At 35.9% G+C, this 22,739-nt stretch overlaps 1 protein-coding gene across 1 annotated transcript in view; it reads left to right on the top strand.

The window, feature by feature from the left end:
* Positions 1-265: 265 nt before the first annotated feature.
* The window catches only part of TPO (thyroid peroxidase), a 52,626-nt gene continuing 30,152 nt past the window's right edge, over positions 266-22,739 (top strand). Inside the window, 8 exon segments of the mRNA XM_066314260.1 lie at positions 266-323; positions 10,599-10,683; positions 12,304-12,473; positions 14,726-14,765; positions 14,767-14,856; positions 19,583-19,712; positions 22,237-22,339; positions 22,342-22,442. Coding sequence (XP_066170357.1) covers positions 266-323; positions 10,599-10,683; positions 12,304-12,473; positions 14,726-14,765; positions 14,767-14,856; positions 19,583-19,712; positions 22,237-22,339; positions 22,342-22,442 — 777 coding nt within the window.

Genomic DNA, 22,739 nt, shown 5'->3' with positions numbered 1-22,739 from the left:
TTTTTAGAAAGGGCTAACTTGTGCATCTGGGATCAACTGCATACCTGAAGAAGTGAGGGATACATTGTTAGGGGAACGTGACAAAGATGGCTTTCTAACTGTGGTACATGCAGTTGTATGCAAAAGCATCCTGCTGGTTTAGAGCAATGAGCTGATCTGCCAGACAAGACAGGCCTCATCCAGGATTACTCATAATTAAGTGCCTATCTAGCACTACATATCCTGCAATAAGCTGCTGTGTAAAAAGGCAGCCAGACAGGTGGTGATGGATCGGGTTGCCCAGCAGAGTTCACAGCTCCCTGCAGAAGAGCAGGGCTGGGAAGGTGGGCAGGAGCACAGAGAGGGCAGCAGGTCTAAGTGTTGCATACCAGTCTGCAGGAGGAGTAATGAGAAGATGGGGTGGGGGCATACTACAAATGTGGTGTTCTTTCTGTCAATTTGGTTTGTTCTCCTTCTCACAAAGAGCTGGGGTGACAGTACTGGACACTGGGACCCAAGGGAACTGTATGCAGGAGCCCTGAACTCAGGGAGGCCGGGGGAGCCTAAGGGAGGACCCTGTGGAGAAGGCTTTCCTTCTCTTTCTTCTCCACTGCCCACCCTTGTAACCACCTTCAATTTTTAATTGTATTTTTTTGCTATTTTCAAGCTATATTTTATTTCATTGCCAAGGTTGTTTAATTCCAGTATAGCTCATCTTCTTGTACTTTTTTCTGCAGAAATGAAAACTTACTCTCTATAGGTTGGTTGTTTCCTTTTTTTAATATAAATTCTCAACCACTTACAATGCCAAATTTCAGCATTTTCACACCAAATTAAATTGCTTCACTCCTTTAAGCCTCACATTGTTAAAGCTTACTCACAATCTGCAGATCCCAAAAGTGGATGTGATCACCAGTTCCAAATATTGCCACCAGCTCTTTTTTTTTCTCTTTTTTCTTTGTTTATTTTTTTCTTTTATATATCAGGGATGCACATTATTTTCTCTTGCCAGAGCACTAATCTGACAAAGTCTGTTGAGAATCAGTGATAAATTGTGCCTTTACATCTTTCTTTCTCCTGAGTCACAGTTTTTCCAGATTCTTTTATCACGTGTTTATTGTCTATAAAATTTATTTCCAAGACACGACTTTATATTTGACTGAATTAATTTTTTTGTCAGTCTACCATGTTATCTATTATTATTTTTCCTCAGTTCACGGTATGAAGACTTCAGTAAAAATGTATTACTTTGTTGTGTCTGTCTCTAGTGGTGTATGTATATATATTTTTTATGTGTACGTACATACAAATACACACACATACTCTTCCCTATTCTTCACTTATTTGGTAACCTCAGCTTATTTTTCATGAAGTATTGATTCTTATTAATACTCATTTAAATGTGATAGGTTTCATGCATACTATTAGTTACTACTTAATACTGCATGCTTATAATTTCTTATGTGCCTTTTGCATCTGGATATTTTAACACAGAAATAAGAAAGCTATAAAATCTCCTATTTTCTCAGTCTTAGAGTTTTCTAAATGTACTTTAGCTACAGAATGCTTCAAACCCATCAGGGTGTTACAAAACAACAGTTCAAGATTTTTGGGAACCTTGACATGACGTCAAATAGCCAAGATGTTTTTATTACTCAGCCATAAGTCTCACTTGAACACTAATATTCCAGAGAGGAGTGCTTTGTGACCTCTTAATATCAGCACTCATGAAGAATGTTTCATTTAACTTCTTCAGATCATTACTTTTCTGATTTGTGACAGACTAATGGAAATTTGGAGATTAATTTGGAAGCATACTCATTTGCCTGAGTGAATATGAACTTGGATGAAAGAGTTCAAGAGTAACTCATCAGATTTAAAATGTGGTTTTCAATTAACAAAATGTGTTTATAATGTAGGATGTGTCTAGTGAACAGTCCATTTGATGAGCAGGTGGCCATCTTGAGATCATCAAACATCACTGGCTGTTTGTTTCCCTTTACTACCTCTTTTTCCAAACTGATAACTCCAATTCCAGAATGATTTCTTACTGTGTTATATCTACCATTGCTTTTGTCTTTAAATTGAAAAAAACCAAATAATTCAAAATTAAATAATAAAGTTAGAAAGTCAATGTCATGTCGGGGGTGATGCAACTTACCAGGCAGGTCACTAAGGCAGCAAAAGTATTTAAGTGTGAGGAGGAATTCAAGCACTGCTCTTCAAGTTATTGCAACATTTGTGTCTCAGAGAGGCTTCCACATCACAACCATCTGTAATGCCTCCTTTTGGGCATGGTATACAGCCTAAAAAACCCAGGCTCTTTGGTTTCAGACAGTGCAGAGAGTGAATAACACTCTTCAGAATGGACCGTACCAATATCCTACTGAGATATCTGACCCAGCTCGTTAGAACAGCTGAGAACACACAACTACCATATAACGTTCTTCATGATACAGCATTCACACTGATCTGCAGGGCAGATTCTCTTTCCATTGTGATTCCCTGTTCCTCTTCCTTTATAGATGTCACCTCCTTTTCTTGAGTACTTTGACTTCACCACCTTTTTTTTCTTTCAAATGATGCGTACAAAATGCAAACATTGTCACTGACTGGAGCTTCCCAATAAGTTGGTCCTGGGAGGCAGGAGGTCAAAGACATTGGTCCAGATCCTAGTGCTATCAAAAGAGCTTCTAAAGTGAGACATCCTTTTGTCATTATTCCTACCATGGAAATATTTCACTACAAAGCAGGATATGAACATCTGCCATCCTTTAAGTATGATAATGAATCACTGTCACTACTTTCCCTTCCCAGTTTTCCCTCTGGAATCTTAAATTCTTTTGTGGATATGTCACTAACTGTGTAAAGAGCCTCATTCAGAACAGGCTGAATACTAAAATTCATCTGTCATAATTTTATTATATGGTCACTGGTTTTTGTTTTGCTAAATCCATTTCTGTTTTCTCCTAACTTACAAAAGATCATGTCTTGTTAGTATTTGATCAGCTTTATGACTACATGACATATGGTTATCTACTGATCATCCTTAAATCCAAGGCATAAACTTCATCATGTGCAATGGCAGCGGTCTCTACAAGAAAGCCTGCATTGGAAGTAGGCAGAAGGTTCACCATTAAGCTTACAATTAGAATTATCTGTCTGAAAGTCTGAGTTTGCTCTGAAACTAGTGCTCTGTGAAGATGAAAGATTAATTTTCTGTCTCATTTTAAAAGGAAAAGTTTTTATGATTCAAGCCACTGAATTTCAGACCTTCTATAAGACCTTAAAAATTGTTCATCTGTTCCACATCCTTTCACATAAATCATAATTTGCTCATTAGTTAAGGCAGAGTTTTCAAACAGTGATATACAGGATTTGCATGAATTCAGACACAAGAAATTGAATGGGCTCTTCTCTGCAGTTAAATTTATCTTTACATTGTTTTGTTCTGCAGGTTGTGCTACCCCATAACAACAGAACATCTGAGGGATTCTTCCTGTAACTAGAGTTTTTAATGCTTGCTTGCATAGGATGAAACATCAATTTGAGTTTAAATCAACATTTTAATAAGATAATCTCGTGTTCTATAGATGTTACATTCCACCTACTTCTGAGAAAATAATTTATCTGAGGATATGGTTTCAGCATCATACACTAAAATTAGTATGTAATGACCAAATCCAACTCCAATCCAGCACACCCACATACCTCTGCAGAGCCTTTCTGTCCAGCAGATCAACACTCACACCCAAAGTGGTTTGATCAGCAAATTGACAGAGGGTGCCTTCAATCCCCTTGCCCAAATAATTGATAAAGGACTGGCCCCAATAGTGAACCCTGAAAAACCCCACTGGTGACTGGCCATCAAATGGATGTGGCAGCCTTCACCAGCACCCTCTGGGCCCAGCCATCCACCCAGTCCTAAGAGCCATTTAGCATTATATTATTTTATTTGACTACAACAAAAAACCCACAAACAACAACACACACAGGCCAAAACCAAACAAACAGTCCCCTCACAAACACACGAACAATAGTTACTGCTGGGAGAAGCCTATAAAAAAAAAGATAAGAAAAAATCCACCATGGTTAATTTGTGATTCAGGAGTCCCCGTTCTAAATGTTGTACCTCATAGGCCTTAATATATTTTTATCCCATGAAATTGTGTTCTCTACTTCTGGTTACTTCAAGTACTTAGTTCTTTTCTGGAATCATTTTAATTTTATTAGAGAGGGGTTTTTGTTTGTTTGTTTTTTTTTGCTGTTGCTCTCTTTAGGTAATGTTATCATTTAAACCCAGCTAAATTGATCTTTCCTACAGAACTACTTTGCTTTCACCCTTCTCTTGGCTTTTTTGACTTGTGATATTTTGCTCAATGTATTAAAATGAGGCTTATTGCTGTTGCTTCTATATTGCTAAGATGGAACTTCAGCAAAATTGCTTCTGTTGAAGTACTGTTCAGTTATATGCACTTTCTGCCTCTTCTCTTGCAAGAGTATTCTCAGAACTTTAAAAGCCAGAAGAGATTAGAAACTAATTTTTCTATTATAGATTAGACATCCATATTAACAGTGTCCTTCATGCTTTGCTAGACCCCAGGATTGTCAATAAATACCACAGAATGGTGTAATCTACTATCAAAAATAGCTCCTGCAGCAGCACAGATTTTTGTTGGAGGTCTCTCATCTAATCCAATGTTTGTAAGAAGTGATGATGCCTTAGAGAGCCTGACAGGGCTACAGGCTGTTACAGTGCAAATGCAAGTTCTTTTGAGATTATAGAATTGCGTCTGTTTCCTATATCAAACATCAATTGCAATTGCATAATATTTTAAGTCTGAGCTAATTTTTCTAAATACCATAGTAGGTTTTCAGAAATTCATATTGAGTAACCTGAAATTCTATTGCTTTAGAGTATTTCCTTGAACAAAATTTATCTTTTTATCCTCAACTCAAATATTTATTTACAGGTCTTTAATTTTTAAGAACATAGATACAGCATTGGTCTTCATGTGCAGATTTAAATTTTGGGAATATAGCAAATTGAACAAGTCAATTTAAAACTTAATAATTTTAATATGGTTAATTATTAAGGTTTACTGCTGCTTTTCTCTAAGAGTTTTCTTTAGCATAGGGACGGTTTTATACTGGTCTTGTGCTCCATGTTTAAACCATCATGGTCTGTGCATCCTACTGCTGGGCATGAAATATCTGACACCCTTTCTGCAGGAAGAATGGCTTAAGACAGACAGCTAACAACAAATCTGGAATAAAGCGGGGACATTCAGCAGGATATTTATCAAAATTTTCTGCACTTACAATGGCGATGTGCAAGTCTTGGACTAGAAAAATTAAGGCTGTTCTTGAGAAACTAATTTTTACCCTCTTAATTATCTTTCATCAATTTTCTATAACAGGATTCTGAATGAGTTCCAGTAAGAATAGGAATTCGGCTTTACCTGTCTGTGTGAGTCCAGTGCAACTAAGAATTCTCACGGTTTTTAACTAAAATTGTATTTGTGTCTCAGTTAAATATTCATACTCAGAAAAACACAGAATAAATGTTGCCATTCCATTTTTTAATCAAAAACCAATTTACAATTTACTGTATGTAACCATTTAAGGCCCACTGACAAACACTTCAACTGCAACCAGTGAGAAAATGTTGAAATCCTTGTTTAAACAAACTTGATTTAGGTATGCTCTTTTTGAACTAAATGGGGAAGCTTTGATTTTTGACTGTGAAACAGCAAAGAAAATCAAACCTGGTTTTCACTTTAAGGAAGTCTCTTATCTCTCAGAAATTAAACCTGTAGTACTTTTGAGGTGTATGAAAAGATATAGTGCGAGCTTTTTATTCTATTAGGTGTTTGGAATGGATCTGCTTTTCTCAACTCTCTGCTGTGCTTTAGAAGAAGCAATTTCCTTAATACTTTCTTATGTAAGGAAACATAATCTTAAAAGATTTACAATTTGGAAGAGGATAAAGAGGTATTGAAATTTGACTTCTTGTCTGCAATATTAAATCCTCCAGCCTAGGAGCACAAACCTACTTTTCCAATAGAGGACTGTTCCCCTTTGGTCTGTGCTTACTTCTCAACCATGTCCACTCATCTTTGCAGTGAACAGGTTATGGATTACATTCCCAAAGGACTTTAATAGCATCCTGGAGTTTGTCCTCCAGTCAGTTCACAGGCTCCTAGGTTTCCTTTCACCACCGTGTACCTCAGCCTCAAGCTCCAGGATCCTCCCTGCCCCACGACCCACTCACATTCTCCCCTCTGGCAGAGACCAAAACACTGATCTTTGGCTCCACCTTGTGATCTCCCTGGCATGACCAGCTATGAGTAAATGAGGAATACTCAATGCTGATTCCAGATCTGATTTTGATCTCTCTGCCTCTATAGGAAAATGCAAAAGGCCCAAATAGATTTCTTAGGTCAAACTACTGATTTCAAAAGAAGCAATAGGGCTGAAAAGTGTAACTAAAGAAAAATAGCTGGGCTAAGAGAAGAAGACTAAATAAAAGTGCTCGAAGGAAGTTGGTGGGCAACCTGAGGGTTAGCATCTGAATTCCAAATGGTTATTTTGGTAAAGCACAAATTATAGAATGCATAAAATTAGACAAAAAGTTGCTTATTTGTCAAATAAATTTTCAAAAAAAAAAACAAATGAAAAATAGTTTATTTTACTACATAACATGGCAAATATATATATATATATACATATATATTTAATATTACTTATTCCTTCCCATTTTCAGGGAAATAATTCTGATGTAAGAACTGACTACACAGTTGTCCTCTGGTTCCCAGCAGGAAAAAATAAACTAGTCAAGTATTAACGTCAGTTTCAGCTTTGGGGAAGATAACTGTGGCCAAAAAGATTTTGAAATAATTTGCACTGCTAAAGCTTGAGTGAGTAGCAGTGCGTAAAGCTGATAGCATAAACTGGGCCCCTGGAAAGTGCTTGGCTTTCATAATTCAGAACAGTTACTGCCATCGATAAAGTACAGAACTGTGGAAGATAATCTCCTCAGCAGACAAAAGGTCAGACAATAAAACTTTTGCTTGCCATTTTCTAGAAGAAATTCATCATATTAACTCATGAAATGTAAAAGGTAGGGGTGTTTTCACATTGAATTTCTATGGGCAATATAGTCTCTTTGAATTTTCAGACTTGAATGGGGTTTTTTATTATTTTGATAGGAGATGGAGTCAAAAATATTTCAAATCTTTCAATTTCCAGTCCACATTGTGCATGTGAAAAATGAGTTGAAAATTTCTCCTCTTGGAGAGTTTATATATTTGCACTGCTGTGAACTGGCAGAATGCCAATATTGGAATGGAGAATGTAGCTCACATCACCTGAGTGAGCATATTCACCGTGCTGCTTTGAAACCACAGTTTGATACTACAGATAAGAGCATAGATTAGGGTCTGATTAATTGTCATTAGTTTGGCCATTTCATTATCTTATGTGCAATCACTAATTTACAATCAAATCAGTGTAGTGCACAGAGAAGTTCAAAATTAATGGGTGTAAATACTGATGATTTCTAATATATAGGCTCAGTGATGCTGATATTGTGAGAACGTATTATGTTATAAAATAGTTATTTGTATCATTGTGCTAGAAGCTTCTCAAAATGTAAAAGTAAAGTAATAAGTAAGGAAGGGAAAAAGAGAAAGTGATTTACTTTGAACTTCAAAAACATAGAATATGGATGGAAATCTAATTTTAAAGTAAATTTGCTATATACAGAAAATTATTTATAGTCTGGCTTATAATTAGGAGATGAAGGATATATATTTTCAACTGTTATCTCTTCTTTCTTGTAGATGAAAGTTTCATTATTTTGGGATTTTCAGCAGCTATAGCCTTCACAGCTGTTTCTTTCTTTCCTTCAAATAGGGAAAGCCACCATCTTTGGTAAGTAACAATAAAAATACAAGTCAGTTTCTGATGTTGACTGTTAAGCTGAAAATAGACTGACATTGCAGACAGTTTAGCAATGGCAGTATAGCTCAATCTCTTTTGTGTGCAAAATCACTATCTGGCTTTTCTGAGAATTATTCCATGGAGGTTTCCTTTTAAATTGCAGTTTCATAAACTCAGTAAGTAAAACTTTGTATGTATCTCAATCACTTCTTTGACTAGGAGTGATTTTACTTTCTTAGTGGCATTCATATGTCAGATGACATGCTGCCAAACATGATTGCTGGATTTCTTTCCCCATCTGCTAATCATCCTGGCCTAGAGGCCAGAGTTGCCATAGGATGTCTCTCCCCCTGACACCCTCCCGCTGTCCCACAAGGATGCTTCTCTCTTACCAATCTGTTGGCTGCTGGCACCATGTGGATTTTAGAGCATCTCAGATTGTTGTATTCTCTATGCCCCAAAAAGTAATCTTGTCATTTTACCATAATTTTCTACTCAATTTAAATCAGTTAAATCGAATAAACTAGAAGTGTAACAGATACTAGACTGAATTTTAAAAGAAATCTGAAGAAACTGATTTTATCAAATTAGGTCAAGATAGCAAAGAAACAGGATTTCAAACCACAGTCCTTATATTATATAGCTGTATACATGATTCATAAGGGGTGGTGATATGATTCTCTAGGAAAGTTTTCCTAACCTGAAGTTAGTGTAGAATCATAAAAGAAAAAAAATTATACAAACCAATTTAAATTAAAACAATTTTCCAAGTTATTGTTTCTTATGAGAATTTTTTTTCTGTTCCAGTGCAAAACAAGAGATCAGGTTTTCTCTCCATACTGGATTCTTTACTTTGAGCTTCCATACAAATTATTTGAATATAGGTCTAAAATAACCACATTATGCTATATGTTAGTTAATACAAATGAATCCAAGAATAGTAGAGGGGTTTAAGTTGGAAGGGACCTTAAAGATCATCTGGTCCACACCCTCTGCCATGTGTACAGATGCCATTCACCAGACCAAGTTGCTCAGGCCCTCATCCAGTCTGGCCTTCAACAGTTCCAGGAATGATGCACTCACAACTTATCTGGCCAACCAGTTCCAGTGCCTCACCACCCTCAAAGTAAATAATTTCTTCCTAACATCTAATCTAAACCTGCCCTCTGTCAGTTTAAAACCATTGCCTCTCATCTGCCATATAAGAAGTCCCTCTCCCTCCTTTTCATATCTTTCCCTAAGGCAGAGGAAGGCACCAATATACAAAAATGTACATGGACTATAAAAATAGAAGAGGTGAAATGTGATTCTTTTATAGTGAGTGTTCTTGGTCTGATGAGACAGTACAAGATAATGTTGCTATTCAAAAACCACATTTTTGAAGATAATGTATTGGTATCAAATTCATACTTCTTCGTAGAAGAGAGACACTGGAATTTAAGTATAGCAAGTGGCTAGTCTCTTTTATATCAGAATCAGAATCAATGTCACACAATGAGCAATACTTCAAACATATTATATTTCTCAGAGCCAAGCCTTCTAAAAGTAATTTGAAAATAAAATAAAAATAAAAATATGCTGTATTGAACTCTAAAAGACTTACTGCACGACCTATAAAAATCAAAGTTGTTTTTTTGAAATAGACTCAAAAAGGTTTCCAGAAGTAGTGGAAATCCAAATGATAACACCAAATGAATCATCTGAATATTTATTATGCATAGGTGAAAAAGAGAAAGAGCTGCTGCTATACTTAGATACTGAAGATTTAGTGGAGTATAATTTAGCCTAGGAGAGATTACTCCTCATCACACATTTCTCTTCCTTGAGCTGAGTGCCCTATGCAAAAAATAGATTATAGAAATAGCACAGTATGGACTACAGATAAAACATACTCCCTAAAATTACACTGTATATAAATGGTGAACAATTGTACATAAATTATTGACATTATTTTTTATTTTTTTTAAGAAAAAAATGGGCCATCCTGCAAAATTCAGATGGAAATAAAGCAGCTGGACTTTAAACACAAATGGTTCTTTTATTATAAAACAAACGTACACAAAAGAGGAATAAGCTAAGCCCCATAATAGCATTATGCAAAATAGTGCAGCTGAAGAATTATTATGTGTATCTTTCCATCAAACATAGGTGAAGAAATGAGAATAGGGCTTTCATGCCTTGGCCCAATTCCAGGTCTTAATTTTGCTTGAATATGGACTTGAATTCTTCATGTGGCTCAGACCAGCTCATATTACCTGAGAAGGAGGGTCAGGTTTGTCCTGTCAATCCAAAGACAGTTTGATGAAAAATACATATGAAGCCTAAGGAATACAGCTGCATACAGAGAACACAACATGTTTCAGATGGACCTATTATGTCTAGTCCTATATAACATGTCTATTACTGGATTTATACTTCAAGCTAGGAAATCTAAATCCATAAGTCTTTTAAATTATGGAAGATTTTATTTACCACCTTACCTTTTAGAAAGCTCAGAAGCCACAACCTTAACTTCAGGAATAAAATATTTATGGAAATGGTTTTAAAAGGCAAAAATTGTACCCTAATATTAGAAACTTGTATATTTTCTATTTGTAAATATTTTAATAAATATGCTATTTATTAACATATTTCTTTTGTCTTTTTTTTTGTTGTTGTTGTTTTTCCCTGTTGAGAACAAATTGAAGATAATTGCATTACTAAGGCTATCCAGAAAGGTTCTAGTCTGGTGGATTATGCTGCACGTAATGAAATTAAAAGGTAAAAAACCAAAGTGAAGAATGTATTCAGGAAAAAACTTTCATAACGAAAGAGTTTGATGTCAATCTTTCTATTTCTTTGAGAACTCATAAATCACAAATTCACTGTTCCCATTACCTTTGAGGGATCTGGTCTAGAGGAAGGTGACCCTGCCCATGGAAAGGGTGTTGGAGCTAGGGGATCTCTAACGTTCCTTCCAACCCAAACCATTCTATGATTATGTCATTGATTATCTGATCCAGTATGACCTTGTGCATTATCATCATATAAGTTACTCTCTTAAAATGTGAGACAAAATAAGAAACCCAAAAATAAACATGCATGTTTTTGAACTAAATAGCACAACAAATTCCATTAACATATGGCTTAATGGGCCTATTTTTGAGCATTAATTATGCTTTTGCCAGTGCAGAGTGAGACAGGAACAACTCCTGTGGCATCAGGAGCCAAATGTTGCCTTAAATTGGACTGTAAAAGTGAATTTCATATTTCCCCTTCCATCTACAACAGCTGTAAAAAAAAGATAAGGGAAAGGAAATAAAACATTTATCTTGCACTGTGGATAGGTAACAAATTTGGAAAAACTCCTTTGTGCTTGAGTTATATAATATGAGAATGAGCTCTTTCAACAATTTTCTGACTAGATTTCTGTGCAACACAAAATTAATTTCTTTCCAAAATTTGGAACACATCAACTAAGTTTTAGAGGGTACAATCCAACATTTTGCTTAGATTTTCCTGAAAACTTATCCCTGTGATTTGAAAATGAGTCATGATTTGCAGAACTGTGTGGGTGTTTACTGTTTATATGGACAGATCTTGTCAAGAGCTGCTGCCCCACTGTATGTAGAGACTGAGGTCACTCTTGGTTTTTAGTGTTAGTATTTTGGTGACAGTCCTAGGCATTTAAAATCTAAGTCTCAAGCTTTTTTTCAACTGCCTCATGTAATGATGGAGATACTGATATTTATGTCTCACAGGATATTGTGGCAATTATTTGGTTGATATCTTAACAGTGATAAATACTAAGAGATGCTAAAGATAAATGCTAACAATTATTGTTTCAATTAGGAATTGAAATTTTATTAGGAATAAAACTGAGACCACTTACCCAGACATAAGACTATTAAATTCCTTTGAAATACTGTGTATGTGGATATATAGACTTTAAAGAGAATTGGTGCTCAGAAGTCCTATGATGATTGAGGAAGGTCTTGAGTATTAAATGTTACAGGAAAGCAAATCTACTCACAGCAGAGAGTTGGGAAACCTCTTCTGTGACTACCCTGCACAAGGTCTTCTACTTAGTGCTGCAGGCTCTGCTCACCCAATAATTTCTTCTCATCCTAAAGGATTCCAACAAAATGAATTCTTCTTGTGGGTGTCCAACAGAAGCACAGTTTCTCTTTTAGAATATTCCTTGCAGATCAAAGTCACAAAATAGCCTTCCTCTTTACTTTCCCGTGTATTCTTCGATCAAAATACTTAATACCTTAAATACCGTAAACTTAAAACATATCCAGCTTTATTGTTATGAAATAACACAGAGAGCTGTATTGTTATGAAAAAGTTCTAAAAATGTATACATTGCAAAACCTTCTGTATTTATCTCAATTATAGAACGATCCTAGGAAGGGGAATAGCATCACCTACTTTGCTGCTGGCTTTCTCAAAATTTCCTGAACAAGAGAGTCACGATATTTCCCAAGCAGCTGAACGAATGGAAATGTCAATTCAGGTGCTGAAACAAAGAGTTTGCCAGAAGCACAAACGTTCATTGCATCCAACTGGTAAATACAGTATATTGACATTGGCAAAGCACCCTATTGATTTGTTGAATGCTGTCTTTTTGATTAAATTTCTGTTAAGTTCACTTTGATTTTATTTTGCACTTTCTTTTGTTCTTGAAAGCACCTCAGGTTTACATTTTTCTTTACTGGAGTGTGGGTGGTGTTCTTATAGTTGAGGAGAGCAGTACTACACTATTGGCATCCTGTGAATTTGGATTGCCTATAAATCAGCCTGCATATCCTCAGTGGTGTAAGCTTCTTGTTTACAGTGAAATATCTGTCTTCCCGCAGTTTGGGTTTAGTGCTGGATCTTCTACCACACATGGCACTAGCATTTTAAAACAAACTTCCTCTCAACATATGCATATCCCCCTTTTTTAAAAAAATATGTTCTTATTTCCAAAACTAATTTTATAAGGAATTGCTTTTACACATTTATTTCCACTTTAACTAGGGGTTTTATTAATATTAGACGGGGAAAGAAAGAGAGATAGTCCAAAAAGTTCAATGTTGTCTAAAAAAAATATTTGTTTTAATTAGCGATAAATTTAAAGATGTCTATCTGGTGCCTGGAAAGCTCAAATATCAAAAACATTAACATTTTTCCTCCCCATATTTAATTCTGTCACTTACATGGAGTGTTCTGGCTTAGTATTAGAACATTTTTTTTCCAAGATCAAGAAGCATTAGAGTGCTATAAAGAAACATAAAGCTCCACAGTTATTATTTTATTTCCTTGCAGAAATATCTGGATTACTAAAATAATGGAACATTTGTAGAACTAAAAATATATCTATCTATATGTTTATGCATGTATTTATATACACACATAAATACAATTATTTTTGTGCTGTGCAATTGCAAAAGAAATTGAATTTCTAAACTGCTGAAGAAGTGCACAAAGCTCTTGTTAATTTTCAGAGCTCAAACAACATTAGGAGAATGTTAATAGACACTGCACAGTCTATGTGCCACAACAGAATAGTTTTACATGAATTAAAGAACTAAATCGACTTTAAAGAAAACATGTGAGTCTCTAGGCAGCCCAGACAACCCAGGTAACTGGGGAGCTGGGCTCTGCGTATAATTTTGAACCTGAACTAACATAGAAATACAGCTCTATCCACAAATTTGGAACAAGTTACTAGTACATAATGACAAGAATAGTAGCCCAGCCTAAAAACCTATTCTCTCTCCGTTCTCACTTCTGCCTTGTACAGGTTCTAACTGCTCAGAAAACACTTTTGAGCTAATTTGTTTGTTGACTTTTGTTGTTTGTTTTTTCAGCTTAATATTTCGGTTTGAACAATGGATTAAAGCAGTTTACTTCAGAGTTAAATAGCAGAACAAATAGATATTGGGTCTGGGTGATATGCATTAGCCAGTGGGAAGACGAGGGCAAGAGTTATATGTTATCTCTACCGTCATCTTCAGTATGTGATGGTTTAGTCACTTTGAATGTCAAGGGTTCTCTGAATTTAGGAAGGATATTCATAGAATCATAGAAAATTTTGGGCTGGAAGAAACTTTGAGACTCCCTAGTTCCAGCTCTCTGCCATGGGCAGCATCACCTTCCTCTAGACCAGTTGCTCCTGTTTCAGTCATATATCCACGTCCAGCTGGCCATATGTATTTCAATACCTGCAGAAGTGAGAATAGGTGCCAGCTCTCTGCAGCTTACACAATGGTGTGGCTTTGTCCCTCATTATCACATACTCACTGGGAGATCCATCTTGGATTGTGTCAGAAATATATTTATAGCATGCTGTCTACTGTTATAAAGGACTTGATTTTACCTAGCTTCCAAATTCCAGCTAATAATTCTGATTCTCTTCCACTCAACACTGAATTCTATAGTCAGCTGCAGGGTCCTTAATTCTGCATCTTTTCAGTCCCAATTTTTTTCTTCTTGGCATACACTTTTGCTCTTCTTGAATGGTATTTTTTACACCTTTGTTCTAAACACAGGGACCACAAGCAAAGGACAAGAACTCTGGGAAAGTAGGAAGCAGAGAGCAGGTCAACCTCAGTTCTCAAATATTGCTGGACCTCTTTCTTCCCGTTCTCTGTGCATCAGCTAATAAAACCAGCTCTTCCTCTAAGTCCCTGACAAAGCCTCTTGCAACACTTCTCACTAAGTGCTCTTTCCAAGGAAGAGGGAGAATTCTGTAGATGCAGCTGAAAATAATACCTTTTCTACTCTAGCAGCTAAATCAAATAGAGCAAATTGCTTGTCTGGTTCTTCCTTTCAGATCATTTATCAGCTGATCTGCTCACTATGATTGCTAATATTTGGATGCCTGCCCTATATGTTGCCACCAATATGTCCAAATAATTGCTTAGCTAATAAATATCGACTCATCACTGGTGCCTGCAATAACAGGTATGTATGATAAAAATTGTGTCCTGAAAAATCCTTCTTCCTCATACTTTAAACCCAAGAAACTGTGTTTACTTTTTCCAAGGAAATTGGTGAAAGGTGGCTGATGTTAATCAATTAACTTTGATGTCAACCTGTCTGTAAATGAGGTGCCTGTGGAAGTTCCTGCATGAAGAACTCATCATTTAAACTTGGTTACACTACCTTTTATAAAGAAGGTTTACCTCTGAAAGTTTTTAGGATTATGTGAGGAACTTTATATTTAGGGAGAACTGATTTAGTAGATGCCTTCTTCTATATAAAAAGAAACTAAATTCTAACCCAGATTTTTTTTATTGAATTGGATAAAATTATATAAAACAGGAAAGCAATATTACTTCCCAAGGAGAATATGTATTTCTGTATTTTGTCAATGTATTTTTGTATATTTTTGTATATTTTGTATTTTTCCACAACCCTAACAGTTGGCAAACATGAGTCTAAAATTCTAAGTGTTATTTTTATATTTTTACATATCTATTTGCATATGTCTAGTGGCTATTTTTATAACGAGTATTTGTTTGTTGCCTAATCTATTTGACACTTGTTCCTGCAAAACCCAACATAATGATGTGCCTGTCTTTTCAGAATCTTCTAATGCAAAAGATGTAAACTGAGAATGAGAGCCCTTTTGAGTACAAGGGTAAACATATTCATACTCAAATACAAATATTGCCTCTGGATACACAGACCTAAGGTCACAAACTGAAAGGTGTACTGTAAGTTCACAAGTGAAGTGCTATAGAGATGAAAATGGAAGGCCGATCTCATTGTACAGGTTAAGGTCCTCTGCAATGGGGTGAATAAGAGCAGTACAATTTGGCAGTTTCATTATTCAGTGTAGTTTTATGAGATTAATCTGTTTTGTTACATCACAAGTCATTTGCAAGGAACATGCCTGATAGCTTCTTTACGGAAAGGACACAGCCTGATATACATCAGTGTTATAAGTCTAACTATGTGGATATCCATAATTTCCCCCAGGCATGTTCAGAGTTGCTTGGAATCTGAACTAGCAGCTAGTACAATATTTGCACTGACAACTTCATTAGGGCTTGAATACATTGGCCAAGACTCATGCAGCTGAACATAGACACATGGCTGAAGCTCTTAATTTACAGGCATGGCTGTGTAGTCTTTCTCCCTAGAGACAGAGAGAACACTCTGCTATAGGTAAGGTAAAGACCTTTTCCTCCTCAGGGAATGACAACACTAGGATGAGTACAGGCATTTCAGTCTGGCATCTAAAGCTGAGTAGAGTAAACATAATTCACTGGATCTGGTCTGTAGTCACTCTGTTCTACTTCGTATATTTTTGTGCTTGTACCACATCAGGACTTAAACCCACCACTCATATTTTGTGGTATTTTAGACTCTTTGCTCTAAATGTCTGTAAAAGGTGTAAGGCCACAAAAAACCCTCCAAAACCAAAGGTTTTGAAACCAGTGAATCAGATCTTAATTGAGTCTAAAACTTTGTGAGCCCCTTGAAATACCACTAGTTCTACTGAAATACATCAGCTTTAAATGCTCAAACACTGTAATGCAAATAACATATTCTGTGATGTAAGCCAGCTTCAAAGACTTCAGACATTAAATGAAATAGCAGTCTGAGCATTTCCTTGCTTTACAGCTTCCACTTTCAGGCAGAAAATATATCAAGATCTATGTTGCATTTGCACTTTTGCTCACTCTGTTTGAATATGTAGCTATACTGTAGATCACTAAATTCTGCATTTCATGAGTGAAATTCAGAAACAAAATTTATAGTTGAGTTAATTGTTTGTCCACAAGAAAAATCTTTTTCAATCTGTTTAGAAGTGAGCAAGGAAATGCTTTACAGATGTTCTGCTAAATCTGTTTGCACATTTGGGACAAATCAGATCAATTACAAAGGATTTTTTCCACAGCACTGAGATTGCTTTGTTTTAGTGTGCACTTCCTAGAACAAAGGTGTGCTAGAATAGCATAACATGGCTTTCTATGGAAAATATCAACATAAAGTCAGACATTCCAAGCAGTTATCCGCTTTTACTAGTAAGAGATATTAACAGATTCCAATTTCCTTTCTGCCTAAACAAGCAAAATAAAATTACATTATTTTAAAATTAAAAAAGGAACAGAAGGAAAATCCAATGAGCTATTTTTCCCATTTTTAATCCCACTATCGCTAGCATTGATCTGTGTATTTTTTAAGTGGCTAATAGAATGAGAAGACTTAATGAGTGAAGGAATTACAGATACTAAAGAAAAGGACTCTCACAGTGCAATTAGCTTCGCCTAATGTTAGCTTTCAGAGGTAGTTGTATGTCTACTGCAAAGCTGCATCTTTGGCTGTTCCTGCTAGTGAGAAATAGAATAGAATGACAGGATGGCACCCAGGAACTGTCTGAGTTTATGGCTTGATGAACAAGTTGTTAGATAACCAGCTTACTTTTTGTACACCTAATATTTGGGGCCTCTGGAAAGAATTTTATCTGCAGCATTTCTGTTTCATTTTTTGTGTAATTAACCATTCTCTCAGGTAAGAACATGATGCTCAGTCTGGAGGTCCAATACCAGCAGAGTTAGGAGTATGAGTACAGTTAACCTAGTGGAAAAATGAGCGATCCTGACTGAATCCCTTGACTTCCATGAGAAGGAATTGAGATTTTTCCTTTGAGTTAGCTACTTCACCTCAGTGCAAGCTAAGTGTTCAATTAGCAGCAGGCCTATTTCCCAGAAGTGTTCCATGTTTCCAGAAGTTACGTGCATGAAACCTCAGCACAACATAAAACATTGTAAACTCCAATTATTAAGTTGCCATATGGCATTCATTCCACCTACCTGAAACTAGGTAGAACATTAAAATAAGATTCAAAGATAAACATCTGGATAGTGAATGGCAGCTTAAGACTCCTGGTTGCTTCTCAGGCAGCCAAAACAAAATGCAAATAGTGGAATTCCAGTATTTCATGAGGAAATGAAAACTCCCTCTTTCCATAAACATCACGTATGGTAATCAAATTTGAGTACTTTATAAAGCTGTATGGTAGCAAAACCTCATATTTCAGCTGTCTTTTTAACTCAAGCAAGATTCCAAGACATTAACATGTTTAATGCAATAATAAAAAGGCATGTGAGAGGGGTTTTGCTAAAGTAACATTCCAGTGATCTGCTAAAATACAAAAGCAATCAGGAGAAAAATCACTGGTTAAGCAGCTACATTAACATTTCATTATTTTTAATTGAGTGAAATAGCACTACACTATGTGCAGTATTTTATGCAATTTCAATAAAGGCAAATCAACTGTAACTAATTTGAATACTTTATTTAAGCGTACTTCAACCTTCAAGTATGAATTATTGTGGATAATTAAGTGTGTTATTGCATCATATAGCTTGGCAAATTGAGTCTCTTCAGTGTGGTGGAGATCAATGAAAATTAATATAATAATTGCTCAGCATAGTGATAGACATGTAAATATATGTTTTAACACTGTATTTCTACCAACTTTCCAGAAATATTTCTGGGGTTTTGTGGCTTCCTTTACAATTTTAGTTAACTGAGTGCATTGCAAAAAATTTTTTATTCTTTTTAGTGCTGATATATATTTAACAATTATGAAATATTGAGCAGGACGTGTTGAAAAACAATCAAACAGAAACAAATCCTAAAATTTCTAATACTCGTGATAGAAGGAAAATTAATTGGGTCAAACCCAAGGCTCACTGACTATACTAATAAATAGAAATCACCAAGAATCATTTTCTGGCTCACAAATTAAGTATGACCTGATTCTTGCCACCCTCTTACCTTCACTCATTTCTCTACTCTATTTTACTCCCCTTCCCCCTTCCAGGTATAGGCAGACTGGGATGACAAACTGTTATGCAATGATGCCAAGGTGTGCTCAGGCAGGTGACATTCAGAGAAAAGCAAGTTGTTGTGAGAAAAAATACACTGCAGTAAATGCTGACAACTTAGCATGGTTCAGTGCTGGGCCTGTGCAAAGGCCCTCCCAAAGATGGACCCAAGAAATTGGTATAGCTTCAACCAGAGGGAGCTTTGCCACTGAATTCAGGTCCCATCTCCTCAGCCCAGGCTTCTTTATTCTTGCTAAATTATTTTTCTCTATGAATAGTGTCCATTTTTAATTGTGCATTTCTTCACTCGTACTCTAGGGTTTTTCATATTTTCCTGAATTTTGATTTCCTCACTCTTACTCTAAACAAACATCTTTTTAAATATTCAAAGGCCCTTGAGAGTATATCTGACTTTACAGTCAGTGAGGACACTACCAGAAACTCACCTTCACAGCAAGTATTAAAAAAAGTCAAAAGGTAACCAACTTAGGTTAGAAACATGAATAAATAGTAATAATTCATTAGCAATTTAAATTTTCATTATTTTCCTTTTGAGTAAAATTATTGTTGGCATACATGAAGACAAGTATTTTATGCCCTTTCAAAGATTGCTACATGAATATCTTATTGTAATGGCATATTTCTCTCTGGCTGATGATTATTTAGTATTATTTTATTATTATATTTTTATGGTCAGGTCTTATATTCAGAACAAAACAATATAAATATAATAATTTATACACATATATGTGTGTGTATATATATATCAGATTCAGAATCTATTCAGAGTTTCTGCTGCTGCTATTGCTTTTGGGGGATTGTTTCTTTTGTTTTTCTTTTTATAGAGAACATCCTAGATGGGGAGCATCTAACACGGCTTTGGCTAGGTGGCTTCCAGCAGCCTATGAAGATGGCCTCAGCCAACCTCGAGGATGGGATCCCAGGGTCCAATACAATGGATTCCAGCTACCCTCGGTTAGGAAGTGTACCTCAAGCTCACTTGAAACACTTACACCGGGTTATTATCATACCTGCCACCACAGATTTTCATTTGCATCAATAAATGAAGTATTTGTGTAAAATACTTCAGAATGTGGAGCTCAGTTAAGAAGCTTTGTTAAAACATAAGTTCAGCCACATGGTGAGAGGTTCCCTGCCCCTGGCTGATTGTCCTAAATACTCCAAAACGTGCTAGGGGAGAGCAAGCAGAGCAGGAGCCAGTCAAATTCCTGGCCTGGCAGGCAGCAGACACAGGTTGATGATTGCTCAGGTGGCGCACAGTGGACCTAATTTTGACCCTCTCATGATGAAATTGTAGAGAAGAGAGAAGTCTACAAGGATTCATGCTGCCATGGCAAGAGACAATGGTCACAAGTTGCTCCAGAGGAAATTTGTCTTGAAACAAGAAATCAAATTTGTTGTGAGCACAATTAATAAATGGAATAGGTTTTTGTTGAAATATGGATTCCAGCCTAGAAAGTTCTGGCATATCCCTCATGGGAAATACTCAAAATCTGTTCTTGGTGGGGCTCTCTGATCCCTGCTTTCAATTTAAAGTGCACATTACAGTCTCTAGAGTTTCCTTCCAGCTGAGATGTTCAGCAATTTTATGATTCTTTGCTGTAATAAGGGCATCTTTATTCAGGGAAGGGAGGAGAAAAGGTGATTGGTTGGGTGTTAACTAAACATATATAAAGCACATAGACGTGCTAGTATGTGTGTAGGTTTGTGCATGTGTGCCATTCCGCATAAGGTAGCAAGCCTTAACTGAACAAGTACTGCTGTCAAATGCTAATTAAAAAATAGCAGACCTACCGTAGAGGGAAGTTGAAAAGAAATATTTGTACAGAAGACTGGGTGAAAAATTTGCCAGTACAAGTCGTACAATGATTTGGCTGGATTTATAGTTTGTGATTTGTCATCATTGCTTTGAAACCTGACTTTTAATGGACTCAAAGTCTTGTATTTTAACCATTGTATGTTTAATAAGGATAAGCAAGAGAATTTAGTGTTAATGTCACCTGCAACTCATTTTATTAATTAAATAACATTGTCTCTAAGCTGCATAATTCAGCGCTCAGAGATGAAAATCTGACATTTACACAGGCAATTTCCAGTAGATAGTACAAACTGCTTTTTCTAGATCATTAGGGTATGTTGTAAAGTAAAACACTCTCAGAAAAGATTATATAACTGTACAGAATCTGATCATCAATGTCTCAGCATGAGCAAGGTTCTCTGCTTTGTTTGGAGGAAGATAGGTAAAACTAATGTCAGAAAATGTTTTTTCTCATTTACATAGTTGTTCTTTTTTTGTACTTTTAGCTACCTAACTATATTCTTTAAAAGTAATGTGAAAATATTGTGAAAGTGATAGATAAGTGTGAGGATTGCTGTAAAGCAAAAAGTGATAAGAAATTCTCTTAACTTCAAGAAAAAGTTTGTGCTCTGTTGCCACCAAAGCTATTAAAATACTTATGTAAAGATTCGAATTCTTGATGAGCTGTAGGTAGTGTTCTCTCAACTATTTCAATATAAATCCTGATGTTCCTAACAAGTCCCATGTTGCCTTGTTGTTTTTTACCAATTCTATTTAACTGAACCTGCCTTATACATTCATTATATGGCCCTTATATTTATTACAGGCTCTGTGAGTCTATTTATGTGCTGCCCTTTCAGTTTCATAATTTCCAGGCAGCCGTTATTTGCCAGAGAATATTTTGCAGCGTGAGGGAGGAATCTGTGAATAATGATACCCTTAACATCTCCACAAACTGAGTGCTGATTTGCCCTGATGGTTTGCTTGGATATTAATATAGGCTGGATATATGTAGCAGAGATATCTCCGCGTGCTCCTCCTCGAAGCTCTGTACCTTCTGTGCATCTTGCAGAGAACTGTATCAGAAATATTTTTGGCTTCTCCCTATCTGGGAAAAGAAGCTGAACATTCAGCTACCATGTTTTTGCAACCTACCTCATGTCCTGGCCTGCACATGCTCCTTTGTTATGTACAGAGAAGCTCAGACCTTCTGAGTATCAACAGCGATTTGAGATTTCCCAGGAAATTCTTTTTGTTTAAGGAGGAAAAACCAGAATAAATAGAAAGAAAACTTTTACACCGTTTAAAATAAATGTGTGCTGTCCAACATTCTCTAGAGAGAACAGATCAAAGATACACTGCTTACTGGCAAGCATATAGAAAAACCCATCTGAAACTGAGTGAAATCTTTGAAACTGCTTGTGACACCTTGGTCTCAGCTCCTGATAAGAATAAGATCCTGATAGAGGTTGGATTTTATATTGCTGTTGGATTTTTTTGTCTTCTTTTGCTTATAGGCAAACCATTAGAAGCATCTCTACAATATAAAGTTGGGGAGGGAGAAGATAGTTTTATCATTACTTGTTCTCCCTACTCTGTTCCCCCTACTTTTTAGTGTTTTATCATTTTGTGAGAAGTAAAAACTGTTTGACACTCAAAGTAAATTAGTTCTCTTCTCAGGTTCGTGAAGTGACAAGAAAAATTATTCATGCATCTAATGAGGCTGTAACTGAAGACAACTTGTATTCTGATATCATTATGGTATGGGGACAGTACATAGACCATGAATTTCATTCACACCCCAGAGCACAAGTAGAACCACCTTCCTAAGTGGGATGGAATGTCAGAGGACTTGTGAGAAACAAAACCCATGTTTTCCAATAAAGGTAAGATTCTAACTTAATTCTTCAAGAGAAATTCCAGGCTCTAAACGGGTGGAGTAAAGTCAAGAAACATTAGAGTGATAGAAAAATAAAACCAGTACAACTATTAAATGAGAGAGACATTTAATTCTTTTTTTTTTTTTTTTAGATATAGTAAATGATAGTTAATATGCCTAATAAAACATCAATTTTTTACCTAAGGTTTATATTGGGACCTTACTGGTCCCTCCTAATGTTATTGTTCTCATGATTCAAGGTTTGAGTTCCATTGTGGAAAATAGCAAAGTAGTCATTTACATT

Source organism: Sylvia atricapilla, chromosome 3 (genome assembly GCF_009819655.1).
Source record: "Sylvia atricapilla isolate bSylAtr1 chromosome 3, bSylAtr1.pri, whole genome shotgun sequence".
NCBI lineage: Eukaryota > Metazoa > Chordata > Aves > Passeriformes > Sylviidae > Sylvia > Sylvia atricapilla.
Note: the sequence above shows the minus strand (reverse complement) of the source record. Positions and strands in the feature narration are given on the sequence as shown.